This window comes from Elephantulus edwardii, unplaced genomic scaffold, assembly GCF_000299155.1.
Source record: "Elephantulus edwardii isolate Elephantulus edwardi_28Jun2011 unplaced genomic scaffold, EleEdw1.0 scaffold00009, whole genome shotgun sequence".
NCBI classification, from domain to species: domain Eukaryota; kingdom Metazoa; phylum Chordata; class Mammalia; order Macroscelidea; family Macroscelididae; genus Elephantulus; species Elephantulus edwardii.
The window spans coordinates 9742617-9770296 of record NW_006399759.1 but is presented as its reverse complement, the minus strand read 5'-3'; the positions used below and the strand labels follow the sequence as shown (position 1 = coordinate 9770296).

The 27680-nt window shown below is 49.2% G+C and overlaps 1 protein-coding gene across 1 annotated transcript in view; it reads right to left on the bottom strand.

The window, feature by feature from the left end:
* Positions 1-592: 592 nt before the first annotated feature.
* ADCY3 (adenylate cyclase 3) overlaps positions 593-27680 on the bottom strand; it is a 130230-nt gene continuing 103142 nt past the window's right edge. The window contains exons 3-21 of the mRNA XM_006880623.1: positions 26357-26487; positions 24965-25076; positions 24699-24826; positions 21626-21784; positions 20521-20698; positions 16830-16952; positions 16146-16288; positions 15808-15969; positions 13306-13393; positions 12238-12354; positions 9767-10032; positions 9331-9396; positions 7668-7749; positions 6612-6770; positions 5280-5426; positions 4628-4747; positions 2177-2300; positions 1340-1464; positions 593-775 (exon numbers count right to left, since the gene is read on the bottom strand). Of these exons, the coding sequence (XP_006880685.1) occupies positions 593-775; positions 1340-1464; positions 2177-2300; positions 4628-4747; positions 5280-5426; positions 6612-6770; positions 7668-7749; positions 9331-9396; positions 9767-10032; positions 12238-12354; positions 13306-13393; positions 15808-15969; positions 16146-16288; positions 16830-16952; positions 20521-20698; positions 21626-21784; positions 24699-24826; positions 24965-25076; positions 26357-26487 (2613 nt within the window). The remainder of the gene's footprint in view (positions 776-1339; positions 1465-2176; positions 2301-4627; positions 4748-5279; positions 5427-6611; positions 6771-7667; positions 7750-9330; positions 9397-9766; positions 10033-12237; positions 12355-13305; positions 13394-15807; positions 15970-16145; positions 16289-16829; positions 16953-20520; positions 20699-21625; positions 21785-24698; positions 24827-24964; positions 25077-26356; positions 26488-27680) is intronic.

The window sequence follows — 27680 nt, the reverse complement described above, 5'->3', positions numbered from 1 at the left end:
TCTCATAACTAAGGTGACGGGTTCCAGAAGAACCTTTCAAGATTATCAGGAACGTCAGGACTAGGGCCATGTAACCTAACGTAGACCACAAGGAGAAAGGGCTACCGCTCGAGTACCTTCTGAAGGAGAACTCTGCTTCAGGATCCCAGCTGGGGCGCGCCTGTCGGCTGCCAGGCCCCCACTGAACGCGGAGTGTCCCCCCTGTGTCCACCAGCCTGGCGACAAAGGCAGCTGCGTTCAGCCCCTGACACCACCTGGCTCCTCAGTGGCCTTGGCCTCTCTGGGGAAGGGTGCTGGTTTGGACGGGCTCCAGGAGGGCTGCTCCAGCGCTACACCTAGGACCCCTATTCTGTGTGGGAGAAGCCACAGGCACACTGTGTAGCATGTCCATCCTCGGAGCTCCCTCGTCCATGAACAAATGGAGGCTTGAGGAATTGTTTTAAACCTAAAGTCTATGTGAATGCGTACTTCAACGATTTGGGGATGCTGGGACTTGGGAGTCTGTCCTTTTCCCCAGGCTTTTTCTCTTGATTCCAAAAAAATAAACCTTCCCTCCCCATTTAGACCTTTGAGGGCGCTAGACAAAGGCGGCTCAGGAGTTGTCTACCACTTGGTGGGGCAGCGTGACAAAGGAGCCATTAGGGAAGGCAGCCGGCTTGTCACGGCCCTTCAGGAAAAAGGTCAGCAGCTCCCCCTTCCCCTTCACGAAGATAGGACCTCGCCTCACAAAGCGGAAGCCGTACTCCCGGAGGATGGCTTGGGTTTCTTCCACCACCTGGACAGAGAAGAGGAAGACAACGTGGGGTTATCAGAGTGAGTGAAGGTAGCCTTGGTGTGTTAAGAGCAGAGAACTGACCCAGGCGTGCTCACACCCATCTTAGATCCCACCTAGTCAGAGGCCCCTTTAGAACACAGGGCAATCTGCCCAAAACTCCCTGCTCTCTAGTCCTGTCTCCTCCACGGACAGCCAGAGGCTATCTGAGTGGCAGCACTACAGCTTGCAACTTTTACTCCCTGCCCTTGAGACTCTGCCCATTCATGGAGCTTTTCTACATGTGTGGGATTACTTCACGAGGTAGTGGAGACACAGGATGTCAGGAAGTTCATCCCGACAGTAAGGCAATAATCTTACCCAGATCTTAAAAAATAGATTTTGCAAAGAGGATCGAAATACTCCCTTCTACTGAAGTTAGCTACAGGAGTATCACTTCCTAGTCTTGCCCTCAATCTCAGAACTGCCAAGTTCATATTTTGAACCAACGGGAAGGAGGCAGCTACAGTGGCAAACGCACATGCACCACCCACCCACTTTTGTTCCTAGCTCTGCTGTGGGACATACCTGAATGTTGCCCATGACCCCCGTTGACTCCATCCTGCTGGCCACATTGACTGTATTGCCCCAGATGTCATAATGAGGTTTTCGGGCTCCAATGACCCCAGCCAGGACCCCTCCTTTGTTCATGCCTGGGAGAGAGAGACCGCTCAGCACCGCCACTCACCAGACATCAGCTCCTGCCATCACCACTGTCTCATGTCACCAGCTCCCCAGTGCTCACCACCTGGCCCTCCACCTCAACCTCCTGACTATAAAGCATGCCGTAGTCTTTGTTAAACTTGTCTCACAGAACTAAACTCTGAGCAATCCGAGGGAGAAATTACCTATTTATTCTGTGTCTACCAGATGCTTGACAAAGATCAGCTACCCCCCACATATACATGGATTCACTGAGTGCAGTGGGGGTGCTTCAAGTCTCCCGGGATCTCACCCAAGAGGAGTGAGAGACCTCGGAGGCAGCTAGTGACGTTAACTCCTGGCAGTCTTTCAAACACAGGCTGCACTGAGGTGTGCAAAGCTTTATGAGGCACAGAAACCCCCAGAAGGCATGCACGGAAATGACATTTCCCATCTAGATTCAGGAGGAAGAGCAAGCGACCACTGTAAGCCACATGGAGTCAGTTTAGCTAACTATTGTGTCATCAATCTCAACTTCCATTTGATCATCTGGAAAAGAGACTGGACTAAATGACAGTTCTTTCCAGCTCAAAGAGGCTGTGAACCGCCCCAGCTGAAATGCCTTGGGTTTTTCTAAGTCTCTAGGCTTTCCTGCTGGTTTGGTCTGAGTCTTTTGCCTTAGAAGAGTGCACGTCAAGGGGCAGGTGAGACCAAACCCCTTACCTATGCGCAGCATGAAGTTGTTGAAAGATTGGTTGTTGATGTTTGTAAGCGTGTCCTTCATGGCCAGTGCAAAGTCTGCCAGGTCGGCTAGGTGCTGCCAGCGCTCCTTGTCGGACTTCTCCTCCTGTGGATGGGCAGGGTGAACACATCAGAGGCTGGTCCAGGCCCGTCGCTGCCCAGTCTGCTTCCTGCATGCTGGAGGGGAGCTCCTACACCTGGCTGGTAAAGCCCTCATTCTCAATTTCTTCCCACAAAAGGCCTCTATTTCTGTTCCACTTAGGTGCCACCAGTATGCCAGGGCAGTGCTAGCTGTTATGTACTGTTAAGTTAGAACCAACTCATAGCTCACCTTCCAACCTGGTCTTTCAGAGGCAGTAAATCGCATGAGAGGAGATTGCCCATCTTTCTCCCACACAGCAACTGGTGGATTGAAACCGTGTGCCTTTGGGTTGGCAACAAATTTCCTTACCACTAAGTCATCAGAGCTCCTTTGAGAAGTGCTGGTAGGGAATTAAAAACGCGACTTGGCTGCTTCCTGCCATGTATTTGATCACGAGTTATGGCTTAACTTCTCTTTAAATTGTGTATAGTTGACCTTGTTTTGATTCTTCAACAAGACTATAAGCAACTTGAGAGCCTTAGCCCAGTGGTACATTTAACCTTATCCATAAATCAGAGCAGGTATATACTTACATTGTAGGACACATATTGTAGGACAGTTGTGAAGATAAAGCAAAATGTTTTAGGAATATGTTTTCAAACATATTTTACTTGGAACATAAATAAACCCAGTGGAGGTGCCCACAACTCATCCCCTTTTTTCAAACTAAAGATTGTAACAAAATCACTTCTCCCTCCTGGAAACTGTCCTTGGTACATACATACCTGCTTCACGGTGCTCAATTCTATAAAGTGTTGAGAATGAAGGGGTGGAGTCCTCTACTGCAACACAGTGTAGTCGTCTGGCTGATGCTGTGCGTGTGGTCTACGGCTGCTCTGCTCCAAATGACCCTCAGTAAATCCTGCGTTTGTACTGCATGGTGCTTGTGTATGTGTGTGTGTGTGTGTGTTGGCTTAGTGATTGGAGCTGCACTGACAACCTGAAGGCACGTGGTTCAAATCCATCAGCTGCTTCACAGAAGAAAGACAGGATTTCTTTCTTTTTTTTTTTTTTTAATTCTCCCATGCAATTAATTTACTGCCTGTGAAAATCTGCTGGAGGGTCAGCTATGGGTCAGTTCCAACTTAATGGTACACAACAACAACAACATCAACAACAGTATTTGTGTTTACAGCCACTTTGCCGTAATAAAAACTCAAACTCCATTGTGTGAATGTACCATAACTTCTCAATCCATTCAATTCTGGTTGGACACCTGGGCTGTTTCCATATTCTTGTGATGATGAATAATGAATGCTACTATGAAAGTTATGCAAGTGTTCAGGTCTTTTGTTTATAGGGTTACTATGAGTTGTCTACAACTTGACGGCACTTAACAACAACTACTATGAATATTGGTGTACAAGTCTCCATTTGTGGCTCAGTTCTCATTTTCTCGGGGTATATTCCAAGCAGTGGAATAGCTGGGTCATATGGAATTTCTATGTTCAGCTTTTTGAGGAAACACCAAACTGCCTTCCAGAGTGGTTGTACCATGTTACAATCCCACCAACAATGTACAAGAGTTCCTATCTCGCCACATCCTCTCCAACAATTATTACTTGTCCTGTTAAACTTTGCCCCTGCTACTGGAGTGAGATAGTATATCTCACTGTGGTTTTGATTTGCATCTCTCTTACTGCCATTCAGGAGCAGTAATTTTGTAAATTATTACCTAACTTGGGAGAGACTGGAGAGCACTATGCTGAGAAAACTAACTCAGTCCCGTAAGGACAAATACTGTATAAAACCATTACTGCAGAATGAGTATAAGGATCCAAGGGGGGAGAGGGTGGAAGCAGAGTGATGAGGATGAGTGGGGGATGAGGAGGCTTAATCATGGCGTTGCACACTTTGATGGGTGGGGAAGTTAGGGAAATGAGATGGAACTGGTGTGAGAAACAATGTATTCAAATTTTGTAAATAAACTAGTATAATTTAAAAACAACTTTTTTAAAAAAAAATGCCTCAAACTCACTGCTATTTTGGTTTCAACTCGTGATGACTCTCCACCAGTTTTCGGAGGTGGTAAATAGTCCTGTAATAGGGAGACTTTCTTTCTCCATCTTTCTCCCTTGGAGCCACTGATGGATTCGAGCTTCTGGAGACTCCTGGCCTCTGGGTTAGTGGCACACCTCACTATGAGCTGTGCCAGCAGAGTGCACTTCGCACTACAGTCCTTAATAAGAGAAGCTACCTATAGAACTCATTTTCCACCTGCTAGCCCTGGGCTGCCTGTCTCTTGCTCGGACACAAAGCCCTATTTTCCTCTCTCTAGAGTATTTCGTTACCTTGTTGGAGCCAGTAAAACCATTGGTATTAACATCTGGGGTGACTCCTGAAGCCGCCATGTAGGTACTGCCAATGGTTTTGATCTTGGTGATGATCCGGAATTTGGGATTGTCCAGGAGCTGACGTTATGGAAGCGAGAATTGTCAGTACAAGGAATTGTCACCACACGTACTGACTAAATGACAGATCTGTTTACACTTAATCTCAAAATATCTGAGAGCTGCTTTCCTTGTAAAGGTTTATTTATTCCACCATCTGCCATATGATACCAGGCAAATTTCATAATTTTCTGAGTCTCAATTTCTATAACCTCATTACTGAGATAAGGCTGTCCGTTGAGCGTATGGCTGAATATGTATATATAAGTATTTTCCCTGGCATACTGAACCTGAACCTGAGGGTAGGAGGAACGAGAGGGGCCTTAGGATCTTCCCTTGGACAGTCCTTACCCTATGAACTCGTGGGCGATTTCTGCGCTCCCACATCACACGTCAGGTCCCCAGCCCTTTAGAAACCCACATATTGCTGGGAGGGACTTATGTGGAAAATGCACAGTTTAGAGTAACTCCGATTTCCCTTTGACTCCCGCAGCCCATCCCAGGACATCCAGTCTAGAACAGACTAGCTCTGCGGCAGAGGAGGGGAACTTACAGAATCGAAATCCGAAATGATCTCGTTGAGGAAGCGCAGACACTCGATGCCGCCATTGTTGATGCTCTCCTCTGTGTAGAAGTCAGCAAAGTTGGGCAGGGAGGCGAACATGACTCCTATCTCGTCATAAGACTGGCTGTACAGTTCCTAAAAAAGGCAGGGTCAGAATGGTCAACCAACGTGTAGTTGAATAATATGCTCGAGAAATTAAATTCTCTGCTCTCTCACACACAGCTTTTTCAGACACACTCCTCTGCCAGATTACCCCAACTTGGAATAAGGAGAAAATAACTTCTCCAACTAGTGAAAGAGTTAAATGATGCTAAAAGTTAACGAAGCGTTCAAAAGCATCTTCTCTAGGCCCTGTAACAACCCTGGATATGAAGAAGAGAGCACAGTGGAGCTGGGAAATGTAGCACAAAAACCATCCTGTTTGGAGAATGAACTGGTAGTGATTTCCGTGCTCCCACATCACCGCTCAGATCCCTGACACTTCCAGATGGCTGCAGAAGCCCATTCATTACTGGGAGGGGCTTAGTTCACACAAAGATGGGCTCTGGCCACAGCCATGTCTTCTGTAGTTTGGCTTCATGAAGATGTGTGGACCATATAAACATGATGCCTTTAAGAATCAGCTCAGCTCATTGTTGTTGCATCAGAACTGACTCAGCACACCTTCCAGTGAGTTTTCAGAGGCTGTGATAGGTGGAGGGTCAGCGAAAGGGAGGAAGACCACCAACAAGATGGACTGCAGCAATGGGTCCGAGTGTGTCAGAAATGACGAGGATGGCGCAGGATAGGACAGGGTTCACATCTGTTGTTAATAGGGTTGCTATGGGTCACACTAAACTTGATAGCATTTAACAACACAAATCACACAGGAAGAGACTGCCTGTCTTCTCTGAAGCTACTGGATTCGAACTGGCCATCTTTTAGGTTAACAGTGCAACTCCCACTATGCCACCAGAACTCCCAGCCTTTAAGAATCTTGCTGTCATGTGCTGTTGAGTAAGAACAGCCTCATAGCTGACCCTCCAGCAGGTTTTCAGAGGTTGTAAACCACACAGGAGGAGACTGCCCATATCTCTCCCTAGGAGCAACTGGTGGATTTGAATGAACCGCGTGCCTTTGGGTTGGCAGTGCGTCTCCTTACCACTAGGCCAGATAGCTCTGAAATTATTTTCGCTCACATTATGATTGTTGGTTAGATCCAGCCTTATGCAAGTCTCATGCTCTGAGAAGGCCTAGGCCCAGAGAGGCCTGTGAAGACAAGAGCAGATGAAGGCAAACGGCCCATGGCTCCAGACTACAGCACAGGGGTCCATCCCTCACCTCATCTCTCTTCTTGGAACCCAAGAAATGCCGGGCCACGTGCTCAGGCAACATGTTGGTGACCAAGGCCTCGTTCCAGCGTCGCATCTCGTAAACACGCTCCTTCTGGTCATGGACCTCGATCTTCCATAAGAACAGGGTGCGTGCCAGTTTCTCCACCTGTAGAAGAGACCCAGGCACAGTGTGTGCATTCGAGAGGCCACTGGATAAAAAGATGAAAAGCGAGACAGTGAGTGGAGGGATTCTACCAGGAAAAACTGGAGAAGGCGGCTAATTGGCAAGGGAAGTAAGATTCAGAAAGGAGTCACAGAATCTAGATGCCTCCCCGCCACCCTGCTGTGGTGAGAAGCTGGCCTCAACCTCAGTCAGTGGTTACTGCAGAGACCCCAGGGGCTTCCATGCATGTCAGGCCTCCTGGGATCTAAGCTGAGCTACAGCTCCAACTTGTGAGTGGTGGCAGCAGCGGCGGGTCACCAGATCCAGGGTAAAGGCCCCATTTCCAGCAAGTTCTATTTGGCTGAGAAGTGGCCTGGAAGGCTGTGCTTATCAGGAAAGCTGGGGGTGAGAGTGGGTGGCATTTGAGCTAACATGGAGCAAGAAGTCTGTTGCATGGATACTTCCCTTATGTTCCTCTCTCTTTTCCTCTTTGAAGTAAACAAAATCTTTATTAGCTCTATTTTTCTCGTTATGAAGCCAGTGTGAGTGCCTCCCAGAGCCTGAGCCTGTGCAGAGGCTACAAGCCTTGGCCTGGGAACAGAGCTTTTATCCAGGCCTCTGTGCTGGCAGCCAGTCTCCCTTCTGCCTCCCCTCTTACCACCACCCTGCCCAATGCTCCTTCCAGCATCTTGGGAGAGGTCACAAGAAAGGGTAAAGATGGCTTTCTTTGGACTTCCAAGGAGGAAGCTAGAATATCAAAAAGACGGTGGCTTGCCCAGAGTTCCATGCCATGCTGGGCAAGGGGAACCAGCATTCCTGAGGAACTTCTCCGGGACTGACTTGTCAGGAGGTTCTGAGAGGCGTGAGGAACAGAAGCGCGGGAGGGGTGCAGGCACTCACGTGGCGGGAGAAGTAGTAAAAGCTCAGCATCATGACGAACATCATCACTGTCATCGAGTACTTGGATGGCATCAGGGGCAACCTGTGCAGCAGAGAGCAGGTCAACTGAAAGAGGGTCTGGGCTGCCCTCCTGGGAGGGCGTTTCGTCCGCTCTGGCTGGCAGGCTCTGCCAGAGAAGCCAAATGAGGCCCAGGGTGGAGGAGGGCCTAGCCTGTGGTCTTTCCTTTCACTCTAGGCCCCAGAAACTTCTGCCGGTTCTTCAAAACCTCTTCATTTCAAGTCCAGGCTCCCACTGGGTGGTGACACTCTCTGGGTTCATTGGGTTCCTATCAAACAGCTAACAGACCACGGGCCCCTCCTGGCTATGCCTCGTGTCCACAGCAGGGCTGCTCCTGGTACATTCAATGAACATTACACTATGGGCTGGCCACACAGCAGCTGTGACCATGTGGCATTAGAGAGAGGCTGACAGCATCGTGTTGGGACTAGGGCAAGAATTCATTCACTGTGCCTCTTTATAAGACTTATCTGTATTTTTGTGTGTGGAGCTAATTAATTTTCATTACTGTGTGATATTCATTATGTGCATATATGTTAATTTTAAACCTATTATGGACATTGTTTCGATTGTCTTTGCTTGTTTTCAGTGTGTGTTTGTGTACTTTGTATGATACTCTTATGAACATTCTTGTATATATGTCATGGAACAAACAGTTGTGTATGAATTTCTCTAAGGTACTTATCTAGAAGTGGGAATGCTGGGTTCTAACTCTATTTGTAACTTTATTTAATAGATCCAAGTTGTTTTTACAGTTGTTGTGCTAATTTATAATGCCACCAAGAACACTTGAGCTATGCTTGATATTGAATGGTACTTGATAGTGTCAGACCATGAGACTGATACTGTCAAGTTGACTTTTTCATTTCTGCCAAACTGGTAAGTTATATGATGGTGTTTGGTTGTGGTTTTTATTTGCACTTCCTTAATAAGCATGAATGCCTTTTCATTTATTGCTGGCCATGTATGTGTAATTTTTCTTTTATGAAGAGCATATTCACATCATTGGCCCATTAGTTAATTGATTTCTTCTTTTCAATCTATCTTTTTTAAACTTACATGAAAGTTTAGCAAAATCAATGAGCCATAAAACTCCACCATAAAATTCGAGAGTGTCCAGTCTAACCCAAGAGATGGAATGGAGTCGCAGGAGAAGCATGGTCTCATGATTACTCAGGAGGGCAAGATCATCATCTAAGTCTTCTACCTTGGAATATCACCTTCTCGCCTCCTTATTTTCCTCCCGCCTCCCTGTCCTGCCAAGTGGTGAAGTGTGGTGTTCACCCATTTGCCTGTGTCGTCTCTTTACTTCAGTTTTGCATCTTTGTCATGATCCCTACAGGGCACAGCGTCTGCCCTCCCCATCATTCCCTTTGAATGATTCAGGACGTGGGATGTCCAGGTCCTTCCTAGCACCATCCTATACCCTCTCCATCCCACTAAACAAACGCTCAGGTACTGCTCTCACTTGCACACGACGCTGGGTCACTGTTTTTGGAAGGGTAAAATCATTGGCATGCTGTATGCCTTCCTTCTCAATTCCAACTTGCTGGCACACAACACCACCACCAACAAAAGAAACAGACAAGAAGAGAAAGCACTTGCCTGTCGGTCCCATTGAGCCCGGGGTTGGAATACACCTGCATCTTCTCTAAGGAGATGATGGGAGCACTGTGGGAGAGATGACAGCACACTTGGGCTCTTCTGGGTTCAAGAGGCCAATGATCAAACACTGAAGGAGCCCAAATCCTCACTCATCAAGAATGGGAGGAACATGTAATTAATGTTATCAAACAAAAAGTGTACAAAGGTCTGAATGAAAATCCAGTCTGCTCTATAAACTTTCACTTAAGTCACACACAAACACTGGAAGAGACCTAGGGAAAGGTCAGAGCCACCCAGGGGCATGTCTGTTGTGAAGCCAGAACCCCGATTCCCACACAGGTCTACAGAAAGCCATCCCAGGCTGGAACGGCAGCCCCGAAATGGGAAGGTGGTGGGGAAAGCAGACAAGGCAGCTCCCAATCAGGCTCTATCTTACTCGTGCTCCTGAAACCGTCGGTGGTCGTATTCATCGAAGATGGGGCACCAGGCATAGAGGTTGATGACGGCCACCGCGCCCGTGACGAGCAGCATGAGGGTGAGTTTCACCATGTGGCTGACCTGCACCAGCATGATGGTGGCGATGAGGGAAAGCACAGCCACGTAGTTGTAATACTTGGGGTTTGCCATGCAGCCGTACAGCTCCTCCTCCTCCAGCACTCTGGTGCTGTTGGTGGGCCCAACATAGTACTGGAGACAGCTAAGCTGGAGGGGAACACGGACACACAGGAAAAGCAGACATGGGTCAGAGGCAGTGCCATGGTCAGTGGAGATTCCACTGCCAACCCCACCTCCCCACAGGGCCTCCAGAAACACCAAAAAAGGTGAGAGAATTTACAAGGGAAGAAACATACAAAGACTAGTAATTCATTCCCAGTAAGGCTGGTTCAAGGCCACTGGCTGGTCCGCAGGAGAAGGATTAACTGCCTCTGAAAACCTGCTGGACGGTCAGCTATGGGTTGGTTTTGACTCGATGGTACACAACAACACAAAACCAGAACTAGAAGCCTTAGGAGCAAAATGGTTCAGCTCCTGGCAGCTAACTGCAAGGCTGGCAGTTCAAACCCACTCCATGTGGATGGAGAATACCCGGATAGAGATCTGCTCGTGTAAATATGTTAGCCCGCGGGGAGGTTCTCCTCTGTCCCACGGAGTTGCTAAGAGTGGAAATTCAACTGGAAGGCACCCATCTACCTCAGAGCTAGGAGGCAGGGCTTTATTTAGGCTTTTAATCTAGTCTGCTTTTTACCCTGGATTACAGCTCAGCTAAAAGAAAACAAACATCCTCAAAACTGGAACAGTAAACATTAGGAAAAATGGGGAAGCCAAAGTTTTCAAGGATTCATTTTACTTGGATCCAGGACCAATACCCTTGGAAGCAGCTGTCAGGAAATAAAATGCTATGTTGCAAATGGCAAAGACATCTTTAAAGGGCTAAAGAGCAAAGATGTCTCTTTAAAGTGCACCTGCCCCGAGCCATGGTATTTTACAGTGGCTTCCTGTGCACCTGAAAGTTGGGCAATAAAGAGTGAAGAATAAAAAAGAACTGAGGCTTCTGATTTGTACTGTTGGCAAAGAGTATTGAACATCCTGTGACCCGCCAAAAAAACCATACAAGTCTGTCCTGGAAGAAATGCAACCAGAGAGCTCTCTAGAAGCCGGGATGTGAGGCTCCGTCTCATATCCATCGGGCATGTTATCAGGAGAGACCAGTCCCTGAAGAGGGACATCAGAATTGGAAAAGTGGAGGCTCGGTGAAGGAGAGGAAGAATCTAAATGAACTGACATGGCAGCTCCAACAACAGGCTGAAGCACAGCAGAGACGGTGAGGAAGGTGCACAAGCAGCAATACCTCCCTCTGTTACACACAGGATCTGTAGAGCTGGAGGCGTCTTAACAACACCAAACACTAACAGCAGCTCTTCTCAGTATCTGCCGCTTAAAGAGGGGCTTTGGGCCAATAATCCACCTTCCATCCACAGCTGCCCAGCAATGACCAGCCAGTCGGGCCCACGAACTGCTCTTTTGCAGAATCTCACTATTTCCTGGGCTCTGTTCACCATGCCTACTCCTGAACAGTCTATAAAACACGCATCTGTAAACGGAATTAAACCTGCTTTTTCATCACTGTTACTTACTGGAACTCGTCTGAGATGGGGACGATTACTCAGCCTGTAGGTCAAGCACATGCAAAGTGCTCCCATCTCCCCAGTTTTCAAAGTCTCTACTGGTGCCAAGTCTGGCCTTGTCCAAATGTTGTTAGGTGCCATCAGTCAAGTATGACTCATAAAGACCCTGTGAACAACAGATCTGAACCCTGTCCTATCCTGTGAAGTCTGAACAGAAAGTATTTCCTTTAGAGGGCCAGGCATGCCTCCCTGGGTGGACAGTAGGAACCAGCCACGCCAAGGACTACTGAAGATGCAGAGGCTTATGAGCATGTATCCCTGGAGCAGTGAGATAGAAACAGGGCTGGGATTTGTCACTGCCTCAGTCACTGGCAGTGTCACTTGCTGTATGAACTAGAACAAATTAGTTAATCTCTCCTGCGGCTCAGTTTTGTGATGGAACCTGCCGACAATACTGACCTCTTGGGATTGTTACAAAAGATTCCATGAAAAGCACCTAGGCACAGGGCCAGGATATAGTTTTGATACCCTGCATTGTGGAGAGGGAGGAGCTGCATGAAAACAAGTCAGTTTTTTCCTTGAACAAAGACAGGGAGGGGAAAGAACCTTCCGTTCAGCCAGTCTGATCTGTTCCAGGGCCTCAGTGCCACTCCCCACCTGTGTCGAGGTGAGCAGGAGGGGGCTGGCAGGCGGCTCCTGCTGGTCAACACAGAAGCCCTTCAACACTGAAAGTCTTCTCCGCCGAGTGGGCTGTCCCTTCAACAAGACAGCAGAAGCTCACCATGTCCACAATGTTTGCCATGACCAGAATGAAGATGGCTAACATGGCCCAAGTGTTCCTGGCCCAGCGGGTCCGGTCGATCCATGTTGAGAAGGCCACAAGTTTCTTAGGAAAGGCCTAGAAAGAATGGAATTCCAAGAGCCATGAGTCCCCTTCGGCTTCCCTGTAGAAGTGACTGCTAATGACTTGCTTCCACTCTAGTTCCAGACACCTACAGGCAGCGCTTTGTGTGCAAGTTAAGGGCAGAGCTGAGGTGAGTGTGCAGGTATCTGTGTCAGTTCTACCTGAGGGGCTTGTGAGCACCCTGGCTTGCAGACATGGAAGCCTCCTCCAGAGCAGACACGGTGACCACCCCAGAAAGCAGTGGGCAGCGCCAGCCAGCTGTGGCCCATATCCCATCTCTCGTAGGTGAAGCCAGGGTGGGAAACTGTTCTTGGCACCAGCCATACCAGCTGACTGCTATCTCTGCCTGGCTACCCCTATCCTTTCTTGGCCACTACACTCAAACCATGGCACTCTGGTGGCCTAGTGGTAAGAAGCCACCTGCAATCCCAAAGGTATGTGGTTCAAATCCACCAGTTGCTCCACAGGAAAAGGATGGGCAACCTTCAGTGAGATTTACTGCCTCTGAAAACCCACTGGAGGGTCAGCTACGAGCCAGTTCCAGCTCACCACCACCAGAGCATAATTAAAATCCTTCAAAATACCCGGGAAGCCACCTACCAGATTAATTTTATAAAGATACTACTTGGCTGATCAGACACGCTGTCTTAGCCCTCGGGTTAGAGGAGAAAGAATTGATCCCATTAGCCTGATTTTCGTTACTTAGTCGTCCACAGTTTAGGCCCACCCAACTTCCAACTGAGCCCTCAACCACTGTTCCAGGCTGTTTAGCTAGAAGCGGGCGTACTCATGTGCAATAAATGAATGAATGGAAAACTGCTTGTCTAATTCAAGGAGAAGGTAAAGATGTAACCGGAAGCATAATGCTATCAATATCCAGTTTTACAGGAAAGTATACACGCTTCCTCAGATACCTGCCACGTCAAGACAAGCAGTGCTATTTACCCGGGGGAAGATGGCAGCCAGGGAGCAGATCGTCAGGACCAGGAGCAGAATCTCCCCAACCACAAAGGTCACATAGTTTGTCATTAACCTGTAACAGAAAGAAGACAAGTGAGGACCAGAGAGGTTAGAGAGATTGGGTGAGGAGTTTGGAGAGTAAAACAAAGACAACAGGAGAAGTGAAGGCCCTCCACACAAGGCACAAGCCTGTACCCCAAAGGCTGCATGTAATCCCAGAAGTTGTCAATTCTTGTCGTGCAGAGTAAGACAGAAAGGATCTGACCGGCGGGGCTGCACGTGAGTAAAGGTTCTGGGGATGTGCAATTGTCCCCAGACGTGAGGGATGAGAGGGCTTTTCTCAGAATCCTAAAGCCTCATAGGCAACCCACGCAGAGCCTAAGAGAAGGTCAGGAAGTGATTCTTGTGAAGGGGCATTCTGCCATGTAGCTAAGAGGAAAGAGTACAGAACAGGTTGTTGTTGCTGTCAGCTGTCACTGTGACAGCCTCCAACTCACAGTGAGCCCATCCATGCCCAACAGAACAGGACGCGGCCCTCTCTTATGCCGCCCTCCTGACTGCCTGCAGACTGGACTGTTTTGTGATTCAGAGCTCTCGATGGCTGATTACTAGAAGTTGATTGACATGCATGCCGCTCTTCCTTCTCTGCCTTGACCTTAACCAGCTGCTCTGAAACCTATGCATAGCATCATGGCAGCACCCAAGCCTCCAGTGACAGATGGGTGGGAGCTACACGTGAGGAGCCATCAACAGGACGCACCCCTTGCTCTCCCATGGAAGCTCCTTTACTGTGAAGAACTAAGGAGTTACTCTTGGACAAATACCCAAATTTTACAGTTGACAAAGCCTTTTTGCATCATTAACTATGAGGCACTGGTTGTCCTCAAATTTTCTTCCCATCCTCCAACCCATTCACCATTGGATTTCCACTCTACTGAAAATGCTCTTTTGACTCCACTCCACTGAAAAGCACCCTTGTCAAGAGCACAAAAAACCCCTCTGCGTTACTAAACCCAACGTTCCATTCTCAGTCATTTCGTCTACCTCCCTGAATCATTTTCCTCACCGAGTCATCAGGATCTTTTCTCTCCTGTGCTGGCTTCGCTCTCGTCACCCCATCTATAAACACTGTTGTGTCGTGCCTGGTCCTTAACCCACCTTTCTTTTCACCCCCTTAACTATCTCCTCCAGTCTCAAAGCTCCCAACAAGACCCATATGCCACGATCCCAAGTTAGTCTCTCCAACCCCATCCTCACCCTAAACGCTAGATGATATATTCACCCGACACCCTGACAGCTCTATTTAATGTCCTAATCTTCCCAAACGTAACTTCGCCAAAACCAAACTCCTGGCCTTTGCTTTCCCAAACTTCTCTCCTGCAATCTCCATTTTAGTTAATGATAACACTACCCTTTCAATTGCTCAGGCCAAAACCCCAAATTGTCAGCAAATTCTGTAAACTCTATCATCAAAATATACTCAGAATCCACTTCTCAGTCAAGTTCCGAATCAAACCATTTACAGTCATCTCTGTTTGGTCCAAGTCGCCACTGTCGCTTATCTGCACTGCTTCAATGGTGTGTTCACGCCTATATCCCGTGAGCTTCATCCCCAGGGACCAAGTAGGTAATCAGTGGGTATCTGTGTCAAGAACGATCTATAAACACTTTCGAGAGTGGTAGTACAGTCCTTATTTTACACATGTGTAAACTGATGCTCCAGAAGCTTTCAGTGACCTGCGCAAGGTCAAACAATAGGCAGGGAAGCCAGGTCCAAAAAGAAAATGATGTGACTGAGTCCAGGCTCTATACAGATCTGTCTCTAAAGTATAATCAGAGCTGGGCTCCACACCCATCCCTTCCTGGTAGGAAGACCTGGAGCAAGAATGTGTGACTTTGGGGAACAGGGTAGCTGTCTTCCCCCACTTGGTGCTTTAGAACAGCTAAGGCAAACACTCCACCAGCTCACCTTGCCCCAGGGAACATGCTCCACTTACAGAGGAGGCTGGGCTGGCCTCAGACTTTGAGATGAACTAAGACAGGGACAGCAGATTGGCCTTAGTGACTGAGGACAAGCCAGAGTTTCCATTCATCCTCTGCCTCTGTGTCTCCAGATCCAGCCAAGAGGCCCATCCAGCTAAGGTCTGTACTCACTGCTAAGTCCCCACCTCTCAGCTCTCTCAACCCCAGTCATCCCCAATTTGATGCGGATTCTGCTTCAGGACCAGAAGCAGAAAAGAGGGGTGTTCCTGGGTCCGAGGTCAACTGGAGCCTTAGGAACAGGAGCACAGACATCATAAAGACGGTTCTAGGAAAGAAACAAGGTGCAGGCCAGGCATGCACCCCAACACAAGGCTCCAGAAGAGGCAACCATACCCCTCACATCTCTGTGAAGAATCTCATCATCCTCCTTCACTCTCCTGACCCAGCCTACCCTGGAAACAAGCCCTCTTCCCTCTTCAGCTCCTACCACTGCCCTGTGCTCACCCAGGGTCAATGAGTATTTCCACCAGGGCGGTACAGAACAGGACAACACAGGAGCAGCTGAAGGCGGCCCCACTCTGCTTCTCCTTCTCCACTGAGTAGCGGGTTTCCATCTCGGGGTCCATGAACCGCATGGAGAGGAGGAAGGTGTTTCTCTTCTTTACTCTGCAGGGCAAAGAAACCCAGTGAAACCCAAATATGATGTCTGCCTGAGCCTAAGGGGACAAGGAAATGCAGTAGGCTATGTTTAAGATGACTGTCGTCTTCTGAGCCTCAGAGTAAGGCCAGGCCGATGCCTGCTGGATAACATGGGGCCAGGAGCTCTGCAGTTGGCCACTTACACCTGGGCAGACTCCCGCTCCAGCAGGGCCTCGTTGAGCAGCTGGTTGAGCTCATGTTCGTCCTCAGAGGCATCCACCACACGGTCAGCCAGGTCCTGAAGGTGCAGCCTCCGACGAGGGTTGGGGAATGAAGGGTTGTCTGCCTACAAGTCAATGAGAAAGAGTTATGAGATAGCATATTCCATGGCTATCCTTGGTGACCTCAAATCTACAAGACTTTGGTACATCAGAACCAGACAAGGCCTCAGCAAGTCTTTGTTTTGGTTGCCTAGAGAGGAAAGTATAGGAGGAGGGCCCATTCAAGTTCCACAGCTGAAGAGGACGGGCTGGAAGCCAGGTCTGCCAGCAGCAGGCGAGGGCTCTTTCTACAGCACCTTGGTGCCTGCTTTTCTTGGCCCTCCTCCCAGCCCACCTCCCGGCCCACCTCCTGGCCCCCACCTCCTGGTGCTCCTCCTGGCCCACCTCCTGGCCCACCTCCTGCCCACCTCCTGCTTACCTCCTGGCCCACGTCCTGGCCCTCCTCCTCCTGGCCCTCCTTCTGGCCCCCACCTCCTGGTGCTCCTCCTGGCCCACCTCCTGCCCACCTCCTGGCCCACCTCCTGCCCACCTCCTGGCCCACGTCCTGGCCCTCCTCCTCCTGGCCCACCTCCTGGCCCACCTCCCAACCCTCAGCCTTGCACACACCTGGGCTTCCTGCTCCTCAGTCTCCTCGGAGGTGGACACAGTGGTGTTCCCATTGGGCTCCTTGGTCTCAATGAGGGCAGGAGAGCTGGGTTTTGAGGAAGCTGGTGCTCCATTTGGCAAAGCCTGCAGTGGAAAGAGTGACCTTAAGGACCCCAAGCCAGTGCCTGCTGCCCGCCTCTGTGGGCCTGTGGCTGCTGAAGAATTTCCTTAAGAGTTTAGAAGCCTCATAGTCTCAGAAATGTCACTAGTTGGTTCCTTCACTAGAGCATTAACTTTAAAGCACTATCATTTTCTAGCATCAATACATACTATTAATAATTTTCTAAGGCAAGAAAGGCCCAACTGTTCCTATTCTCATTTCTAAACAATAACTCGGTGGCATTGTGATTCACCAAGGTCTTTTTTGTTGTAGAGTTCAGTCAAGTGCCTCTGAGATGCCTGAATAAATTCCATAACCATTTCTCCCAGTGATTAAATTTAAACACCACAGCATAGGGATTAGTTCATTTGTCCATTTGACATATTTCCAAGTACCTACTGTGGGACAGGAATTCCCTAGATCCTCCTTGACCCTGTGGGGTTTACACTCTAATTTATTAGGAGAGGGAAGCAATAACTAAGTAAGTAAAACATACAGTGCAGATGAAGATAGTAAGTGCTCTGGAGAAAGAGAAAGCAGGGAGGGCCAAAGGGGTTGCTAAAGAAGCAATTTTTAAACAGGGTGGTTGGGGGAAGTGTCACCGCCCCTCAACAACACTCAATAGACCTGCAGAAGCAAACTGTGCTGCTATCTGGGGAGGAAGATTCCAGGAAGAGGGTGCAGCCACTGCAGAGGCCCCAGGTCTGGGGTATGTGGACAACAGCAAGGAGGCTCGTGCTGCCGGAGCAGAGAAGAGAAAGGGGGAAAGGAGCAGAGGTGAAGATGGACAGGGCCTGGACTATGCAGGGTCCCCTGAACTCTCGTGGGCTCTGGCTTTTGCTCTGTGTGAAATGAAAGCCTGTGTAGTGGAGGGTTTTGAGCAGGGAGTGATAGTATTTATCATATAGCTTTGTTATAGATTGACCAGAAAGATACACTTAAGTGCTAACTCCTGATCCCTGTGACCTTGTTTAGAAATTGGACCTTAAAAAGAGAAGTCAAAGATGTTTTCAAAGTTTTTGACCTAATCAACCTGAGTAAATGGATGTGCCATTACTTGAAGGGGAGGGAAGGGTTTGGACAGAGTAGGGAAGAAGATCAGGGGCTGTGCTTGAGACACGTGAAGTCTGAAATGCCTATTACATACATGCAATGCTGCTGTGAGGTGCCATTGTGTTGACTGTGCCTCACAGGCCCTCTGAGAACCACAGATCAGAACCCTGCCCTGCCCTTCCCCCGTCACGTCTCTGCCTTGCTCAGGTCCTTTACTGCAGTCATAGGGGGTCAATCCACGGAGTCCTCGGGTGTTACAAATGGCTAACATGCTCAGCTGTTAACCGGAAGGCTAGAGGCTTGAGTCCACCCAATGGTGCATTTAAAGAAAGGCCTGGTGCTCTGCTATTGAAAGGACACACCCTTGGAAATATCTACCAGGCTCAGCTCTCACCTGTCATCTCCACGTGGCTATGACTGAAATTTAATTGAGGGGAGCAGCTCAGCTCTTACTCTCCTGTTTAGCTGACAGCCCACTGTCAGATCTGCTTTCTCCCTCGTCTTTCCAGGTGTTCTTTCTCGCTCTACCCTCTTCTTTCTTTCACTTTAACTCTTTTGCCTGGCCCTACTCACACTAGCTTTGCTTTTTATTGCCTTAATAAGCCATTTCACTTGTTTTGCTTTTAGTTAGTTAGTTAAGCGCATTTGGGACAGAGATCAAAATTTGTGAGTTGTCAAAGATGGCATTAAATGAGACCGAATGAGATCCACAGAATGATTAATGAAGATAAAAATAGGAAGGATGTCCTGGGGCTACAGCCTTAAAACACCTAGAAGAGGTTTGGGGAGCTTCTGAACACTGTAATAACCCCTTTCTAACTCCCTTCCTCCTTCTCCTCACTTTCCTCAACTAAACCCCGGGGAAGGAGTTCTGCTAATGGAATTGTATTTGCCACTGTGACTTCTACAAAGGAACACTCTCACTGCTTCCCTCACTCCTTCCCTAGAGTACTCGGTCTTCACTACTCTGACTGAGTGACTGCGGGGAAGGTGTGGTGATCTGTCATGTCCCAGAACACCTCTGAGCTGGGGACGTCCTGCACAATTGCTGAGATGGCTCCAGATGAAAGCACAATGGAGAACTGGTATCATTTACAGCAGCTCAACTTTTGAGCCTCTGAGAGAAATGACGTAGCATCCCATTGGTGTGCAGTGAATGACGGATCAATGTCTGACGAGTGACAGATGCCAAAGCACTGATTAATAAGCAAAGACCTACAAATTAATGAGGTGAAAAACATGGCCAAAGGTGAGGCATGGACATGCAATGCACAGAAAAAGCACCATGTGATCTAAACCATGTTCAAGATGCCAGCCTGACTCGAGTCAAGAAATAGGATTGTTGGAAGATGGTTTTACAGTTTCATCTTTGGGATTAACAAAGATAAAAGTCATCATTCGGCAAAACTGCAACCATGGAACTGTCCTAAGCAAAGGCCCACCACCACGCCCAGTGGATGGACCCAGATGACTGGAAGAGTGAAGGGATTTAAGTGAAGGAATATAAGGAATAAAATCCATTTCTAGGTTCAGCAGAGGATGGTGAATGGATCTGTTCCTGTAAGAACCTTGGGTGGTTTTTAGTGACCTGGCCTGTCAGGAGGTCTGTGGCTAGGTGGATAAAACTTGAGGAATCGGCTGAGTGCATCACAGTCTGGAGTTCAGGGAGATACTCAACAAAGGCCAGACCAGACGGCAGGACTGCAGGAGGGCTGTCTTCTCCTGTCCCGCTCCTTCATTTTCCACCCTGGACCCTTCCATCGCCTCCTTCATCAATAGCCCGTCAACCCCACTGCCTTCCTTTCCCTTCCTGTGACTCACTCTTCCTCACGTTCTCTCCTCTGGAGGCCACATCATTCCTGTGGCTTCAACCACCTCTCCACAAAGGAATCCTGACCCTCAGACCAGCTACTTTCCTGAGGACCACTTGCCAGAGACACCTCCAGTGCCCTCCCCATCAGATGTTGCCTGGAATATACTTCAATCTTATTCACCGAGAAAGATGCAAGCACTGCTAACTCTTCATTGTTGTGCACCGTAGAGTCAGAAGTAACCTGTAGCTGACCCTCCAGTGGGTTTTCAGAGGCAGTTAGTTTCACGAGAGGAGACGCCCATCTTTCTCCAGCAGAGCGGCTGGTATCCTCAAACCATGTGTCTTCAGGATTGCAGTTTCACTTCCTGCCACGGGGCCAGCAAATAACTACAGCTTTCTCAGTTTTTAAAAGAGCTATCTATTGGTCCTAGAGACCAGAAAATAGGGGCTCCAAGTAAAATTACTATTTCTTTCTTTTTACATTAACCACATTTATTATCCTTACTGTACCATCACCATTTTATTTCAATTTCACATGAGTTCCACCCACATCTCCCTGAGACAGCTTTTCCTCTAGTTTCACCTCTACTTGTCACCCATCTTCAAGTCCTGCCAGGACTGCTTCTAAAACTCTTTTTTTTTTTTTTAAATCCCATCCTAATCCAGGGGCTGGGTGGGAGACTCACCGAGCCGTTGAGGCCATTCTGGGTGGCTGTTTTCTTCACCTCTGGCTTGGATGCGATGATGAGGTAGGTTTCGATGCCCTTCTCATCGAGGTAATCGCAGCGGCTGCCCCCATCGCCCGGCTCCACATCGAACTCTCCTTTCAGGCAGTCCATGGTGCTCTGGGAGATGTGCACGCGCCTAGGGGGCAGGGAGAGGCCCTCAGCCCGGGACGGGCTTCACCTGCCCACCGGGGAGGCCACATGGACCACATCGGGCCAGGCTGCGGTCAGCCTGTCTCCATCTCCAGGGAACGAGGGGCAGAAGGGCAGGTGGAGGAGTGCAGCGAGTGAGGCTGCCACCAGCAGGATGGTCGAGAGGGCCTGCTGCTTTGGAGCTGTGGGGGGCTTGCGCCAACACACCTCTGAGCCATAATGGCAGGCCCATAAAACAAGAGTAATATGTCTGCCTCACAGGGTCCCTGGGGACCAAGTGAGAGCAGGAATTAAAGGTCTGCTCTGAGCTTTCAGTTCATAAGGTGCAAGTTTCACCCACCTTACCCAACCTCCCTTGAGACACTTGTGAGCGGCCATGGCATCCATTTCTGAAGGGCCCCCACTAAGGGACCATTTATAATTGCCTTTGAAGGCAGCTCCCTGGCTCACACAGGAATGATGTCCCTGCCGTCCACGTCTGCCTGGGCTTGGCTGACCCTATGGTATGTGAAAGAACCCGTGATGCTGCCCCTCAGTATGTCCACCTCGAGGGCAGGGCGCGCCCCTGACTGGCTGGTACTCTGTATGTAAGATTTACGAGTGGTTTGTGAATGGCACACGCTGCTCGAGAGCTCTCTGCTCACGACCAGGAATGACAGCCCTGACGGAGACCTGAACATCCTCAGGCAGCTGCAGGGTGACGTCATCAGAGCCTAGCGGCAGCACTGAACCACTACAACAACAAGACGGAGTTCTGCGCAGGTCCAGACAGAGGAGGCACCACAGCAGGAAGGAGGGAGCGATGGCTCTTCTCTAAGACGCTTTGGTCGTCATCAGGGCCACAGCCCCAAAGGGTGGATGTGGTCAGTGTCCTCCCCCGACCTTCCCACTTCCCACCCGGAGGGGTGCTCACCCTGGGATGCCACCCGACTCCATCTTGTTAGCCACGGTGACATCGGTGGACCACACGTCGTACTGCCAGCGCTTCTGGCCCAGGACGCCACCCAGCACGGTGCCCGTGTGCACCCCCACACGCATGTCCACCCCAGTCTTTGTCTTCTCCCGCACATACCTGCCCAACACACATGGAAAGGAGGGGTCAGGCCATGGCCCGCAGACCACGGCCACCTCCCCCTCCACTTTCAGGCAGCATGTGAACGGAGTAACCCCCAACCGGGTTAAACCAGGCAGAAGCCAGGTTCAGCAGCCCCAGGCCGGCTTCTCTTTCATCAAGGGGTGAACTACAGAGCAGTCTCCTATAAAGGAAACCCCAGCGAGGGTCGATGTGAGTCAGAACACTCAACAGGAGTGGGTTTGATTTTAACAGCAGAGCAGGAGTCTTTCCCAAGGGACCTTTAGTTTCTCTCTTCTAACTATCTAAGGGACACTTGGTGGCATAGTTCAAATTTGCAGTTCGAATCCACCAGCTGTTCTGCAGGAGAAGGATGGGCAGTCTCCTCCAATGTGATTTACTGCCTCTGAAAACTTGCTGGAGGGTCAGCTATGGGTCGGTTCCGACTCCCCAGGACACAACACACAATGTGATGGTGACACAGTTGATTAAATGTCAGGCTGTAAATTGAAATTCAGTTGGCAGTTTGAAGTCACCAGCAACTCAAAGGGAAAATGATGGGCCGTCTCCTCCGATTCAGATTTCCAGCCTCTGAGACCGGATGGAGGATACCACGAGTTAACTGACTTTACTGATGTTGTTGTTGTTAGGTGCTGTCGAGTCGACCACGAGGCATTGCAACCCAATGAACAATGGATCTGAACCCTGTCCTAGCCCGTGTCATCGTCATGGGCTCTGACACACTCAAGTCCTAACCCATCTCGTTGAGGACCTTGACTGACCGCGCTGGGTTAATTACGTGTGACTGGGGTAACTGGGGCAGGTGTGCTGGAGACAGTGAAAGTGGCTCAGGAGAGGGCAGGGTTCAGAGCACAAGGTTGCGATGAGTCACAGGTGACTCGATGTCACGTCACAACAACAAGAAGGCAGAGGCTCTGGTGGTGTTGTCTGTAGACTCATGCACTGCTAACATAAAGGTGGTACATCTCTGGTGGTTTGAATTTACCAGCGTAGGAGAAAACGGGCAATCCCCTTCCATGTGGCTTATCGTCTCCAAAAACCCACCGGAAGGTCAGATATAAGTTGACCTAATGGCATTGGGTTTGAATTTGAATTCTGTTGAGCTGACAACGTCATTAAGTGCATAGATGTTAACCGAAAGACCATCAGTAGCTGCTTGTGAAGGAGAGGAAACTCGAGGTGCCCGTTCTGCTCTGGTCTGTAAGGGCACTGTGAGTCTGGATTGCCTGGGCTGCAGTACAAATCTCTCACTGACTCATGTGCGCAATTACTGTTTCTCAGAGTCCCTCTCTTTGCCAGACACTGTTTCCTATGCTGCAGACAAAGAACAAAACAGTTGCAAACATCTTTGAGAACTTCATGAAGCAATAAATTAAGATCCATAAATCTGCTTGGTGGGGAGTGGAGCAGAAGTTCGTCTGAACACCTGAACTATGCGCCCTGAGGCAAAGGTGGCATTTGTTTCTTGAGGGCAGATATATCTGTCATCTGCAAGTTGGGAAAAATGTAAAGCCACTGACTGCCTCGACGGAGGGTGATGACAAGAGCTCCCCAGTGTCCCAGACACCATCCCTGCTCAGATGGATGCTTTCCACCTGAGAGCTGGCTGTCACTCAGCGACCAGCATCCCGAGGGGGGCCCTCCCTGCCAGGGATGTCCATGCCGCCCAGAGCAGTGGCCACAAGGAAGTGAAGTCAGGGGAGAGGGCTCCGGGCGAGGTGAACACCCTGGATGGGAGCACAGAGACAGGGGTCCAGACACATAGCTGTCACCCCACCATGCTGTCTCAGGAGCTACTTCACTGCTGTCCTTAGAATCTATAATCCAAGTGAAACTACCTGCTGTCCAACAGTCAATTCGGACTCAGAGCAACAATTTAGGACAGAACAGAAAGCGCCCAAAGGGTTTCCTAGGCTGAGAAAATGCCTCATCTTTCTCCCTGAGAGCAGATGACAAGCTTGAACCTCTGACTTTTCCCTTAGTAGCAGAGCACTCTAAGCACTGTGCTAACACAGTTCCTAATTCCAGAGAAATCCAATACCCAAATCACTGCTGAATCAATCGGGATTCCTGGAAAGCTTCTAACAGTGTGCATGGCGCGCGCTCTCTTCTCTTGCTCTCTCTCTCTCTCTCTCTGTCTCTCTCTCTCTCTCTCTGTGTATGTGTACACCACAGAATCGGATCTAATTGCCACAGGAGGAGACTGCCCCTCATCCACTGGAGCACCTGGTAGATTTGAACCTCACCCCTTTGAGATTGCAGCACAGCTTCTTGCCACTAGACCATCAGAGCTCCATTTAAGGTTATAAATCTCTTTTTTTTTTAAGGCTATAAATCTTAATGGCAGGAAATAGCTTCACCTTTCTCCTACAGAGCAGCTGGTGGAGTTGAACTGCCAACCTTTTGGTTTGTAGTCTAATAAGGAACAACCTAGAGCCTCTCTTCCCTGAGGGTCCACAGTGAGAAAATAAAGAGACAAAAGAAGGGGGTGGAGGGGGAAAGTCCATGCTTCTGGCAAATGTGAGAAAGGGGATGAATTTCACCACACTGCAACTTATGGCTGTAAAAAAAGGCAAGAGTGGGAACTAAATGCTCAATGGCACCTAACAACAACAGTGCTGAAAAGGGATGCCCCAGGTGGTGGGGAAGTCTTGCCCTCTGAGCTGTGGTGAAGGTATGCCATGTCTCCACTTTCTAGAGATTGGACTTCATCCCAACAGGCCAGTGTTACACAGACGAACGGATTCCTCCCTGCAGGCCCTGGACGTCTGGCCTTGTGGCAGGCTGGGGTCCCAAGAGCCCAGCACAGATAGCCCGCTTCTTCAATGGGACCAGAGCCACGTGCTCTGGGAGACCCCCTCCCTGAAAGGCCACCATGAGCAGTTCCCCTTACGAGATGGCCTCCACCATGGCCAGTCCCATGAGGATGGAGCAGACGGCGTGGTCCTCTCGGTAGTCGGGCAGGCCACAGATGCAGTAGTAACAATCGCCCAGGATCTTAATCCGAAGCTGGTGGTATTTCTGAAAGGGAAGGGCATGCACACACTGGCTCCGAGGCCCTCCTGAGCCGTGGAGGAGGGGGGAGAAAGCAGAGAAGGGGCAGGCAGACACGGGCCTCGAAAAGGGGCCCACCCACACCGTCACCATGGCCTCACTCACCGCCGCCAGCTTGTCGAAGCGAGCAAACAGCTCATTGAGCAGTTTCACGAGCTCCTGGGCGCTGCAGGCAGATGACAGCTGGGTGAAGCCCACGATGTCAGCAAAGAGGATGCTGCAGTGGGGAGAAAGGGCCGCACAAAGGTGAGGCACCAGTCAGCACCCCAACTCCCGCTGCCAAGCCACAGGTAGAGGATCATGGGGGGAATGGAGCTGTGCCTGATCCCCAAAGTAACAAGGCCCCTGGGGCTTCCAGGACAAAACTCTCCCACCTGCGGGCTGCCCCACTGCCTTACTCCCCAAACACCAGTTCAAGACAGCAGCTTTAGAGGTATGTGGGTGTTGGAATCAGAGACCAAGGATCTAGCCCTACTGCTGACCCTGAAGGGAGAAGACCTCACAGGATGCACCTCCCGCTCTGGGTGCAGCTTATGATTTTCTCAGTCACAGAATATACTGGGAACTTCCCTGTGTTTCTAACACACTGTTTACTGTGGTAACATAAAACCTGTATAGCATCACGGATTTTAATCGTAAATGTCGTACACTGGTTTGTATACAAAAAGAAATCTTATCTACTTAGAATGCAACTCTAATTGAGAACATATACAATACTTTATATTCCTGAATAGGAAATACAGTATATGCTTTTCTCCTTGACACACTGTATTGTGAACTGTATTGTGTATTTATTTTCTATTTGTATCTACATGTATGTATGTACGTATACACACACGCGCACACGGGAGAAGGCTGGGCAATCTTCTTCTGTTCAATTAACTGCCTCTGAATACCCACTGGAGCATCAGCTACGGGTCTGTAATGGTACGTAACAACAACATACACACACACGACTGGGGTAATGGGGGTAGGATGTCAGTCGATGGCACATAACAACAACATATCTATCTATCTATCTATCTATCTAATTTTTTCTTTTTTTTTTTTGTAAGCAAGAAGTGGTATCCACTTCCTAAACAACACGCCTCCAGAAACTATGATAAATGTCTATAGTTGTAGAGGGGCTTCAAGTCTTTGGTTCACTGGGTCAAAATAAGTCCTGCTCAACTCAAAGGCAATCAACAACAACATTTTATACACACACACACACATACACATACATATATATGTATGTGTATGTGTGTGTGTAAATACATTTCTTCCTTTGTAAAAGGTTGGTTGGAGCTGAGTTAATCCAAAGCACATTTTAGCTCTAACAGCACCCATCAACCAGGCTTCTCCACAGAGGTGAGGAGTTCAGTCATGGTTCTGAGGCTCATGGAGGGGGTGGGGGGTGGAAATCCCTGCTCTCATCCCAGTCCCCTGCTCTGAGACCCCATGATTGATGCTGCGTTCCCATGGAGGCCGAGACTCCGTCCCGTCTGCCCTCAGCACCTGACATTCTCGTGACGGTACATATACATGGTGTTGAACTGCTGCTGGTCCTTCTGGCTCTCATCCTTCTTCATGTCCTTCAACATCTCGTCGGCCACATGCTTGGGCAGGATGGAAAGCATAAGGTTCTCCTGTGAAGAGGGAGGAGAGGGTCAGCGGACAATTGAGATCTTGCCTGAGTTTCCCAGGGCAAGTTCAGACATTGCAGGAGAAAACACTCGGCTCCTGGATAGATGTCACTGAGGACTGGAAGCTCAGACCCTGCACCGTGGGGCAGCCAGGGACCTGGCTGGAGGCAGCTCTGATACAGAGGTGGCTCAGGGAGGAGTCAGAGCCTGGCTCTGGGCCTCAGAGTTCTCCTTAGCCTCACAAGTGTGATCTCTTCTGTACCAGCCCACCCTCTCCTGCTACTGCATGGTGAGACCCAGAAAGACAGAAGGCACTCTCGAATCACTTCAGTGCCACCAATCATGACCAGCACAGAGCATCCAATCCTTCCAGAAATTCACATCCAACTTGACTGAAAACCTCCTAAATACCAGGCACAGAGCTAGGTAGGTGCCAGTGCGTACAAAGGAGTGAGAGCATTTCTACTCCTGGGAGACAGGTGGGTATGTCCTCTGTGGATGAGTGTAACAAGTGCCGTGACTAGAACTGACCCTCCAGCAGGTTTCCAAAGCTGTACAATGCACAGGAGGAGACTGCCCACGTTTCTCCGGTAGAAAAACCCACCTTGTGGACCAGAGCTCTCAAGAATGCTGAGTCAGGGTCATGAAAGAAAGAAGGGAGGGCATCAGAATCTGCCAGAAGAAGAGGGGGTGTAACAGAAATGGGACTGGAGCAGAGTCTTGATGACTGAGATGCTAAGAGCATTTCTATCAGAGAAATGCCACACAATCAAGGGCATACAGGCAAGTGGACCAGGCTCAAGGACCTGCAACGAGCTGAGTGGAGGGAGAAGCAGTAAAAAAAGTGCCCAGAGAACTGGACATGGCTTATTCAAGCGGTCAACAAACTATGGACCCTAAACCCAATCTGGCCACTGCCTGTCTTCATAAATAAAGCCCTCTGGGCACTCAGCCACGCTCACTTGTTTAAATGCTGCCTGTGGTTGTTTTGGTTTGGTTTTACTGCTATGGTAGAGGTAAAAAGTTATAACAGAGACTGTATGTATGGCCCACAGAGCTGAAAATACTGCTAAGGCTCTTTTAAGAAAAGGTTTGCTTGGATGTCATTTATGGTGTCTTTAGGGTATATTCTCAGTAGTGGAACTGCTGGGTCAAATGGTATCTCTATTTGCAACTTTTTGAGAAAGCGCCACATC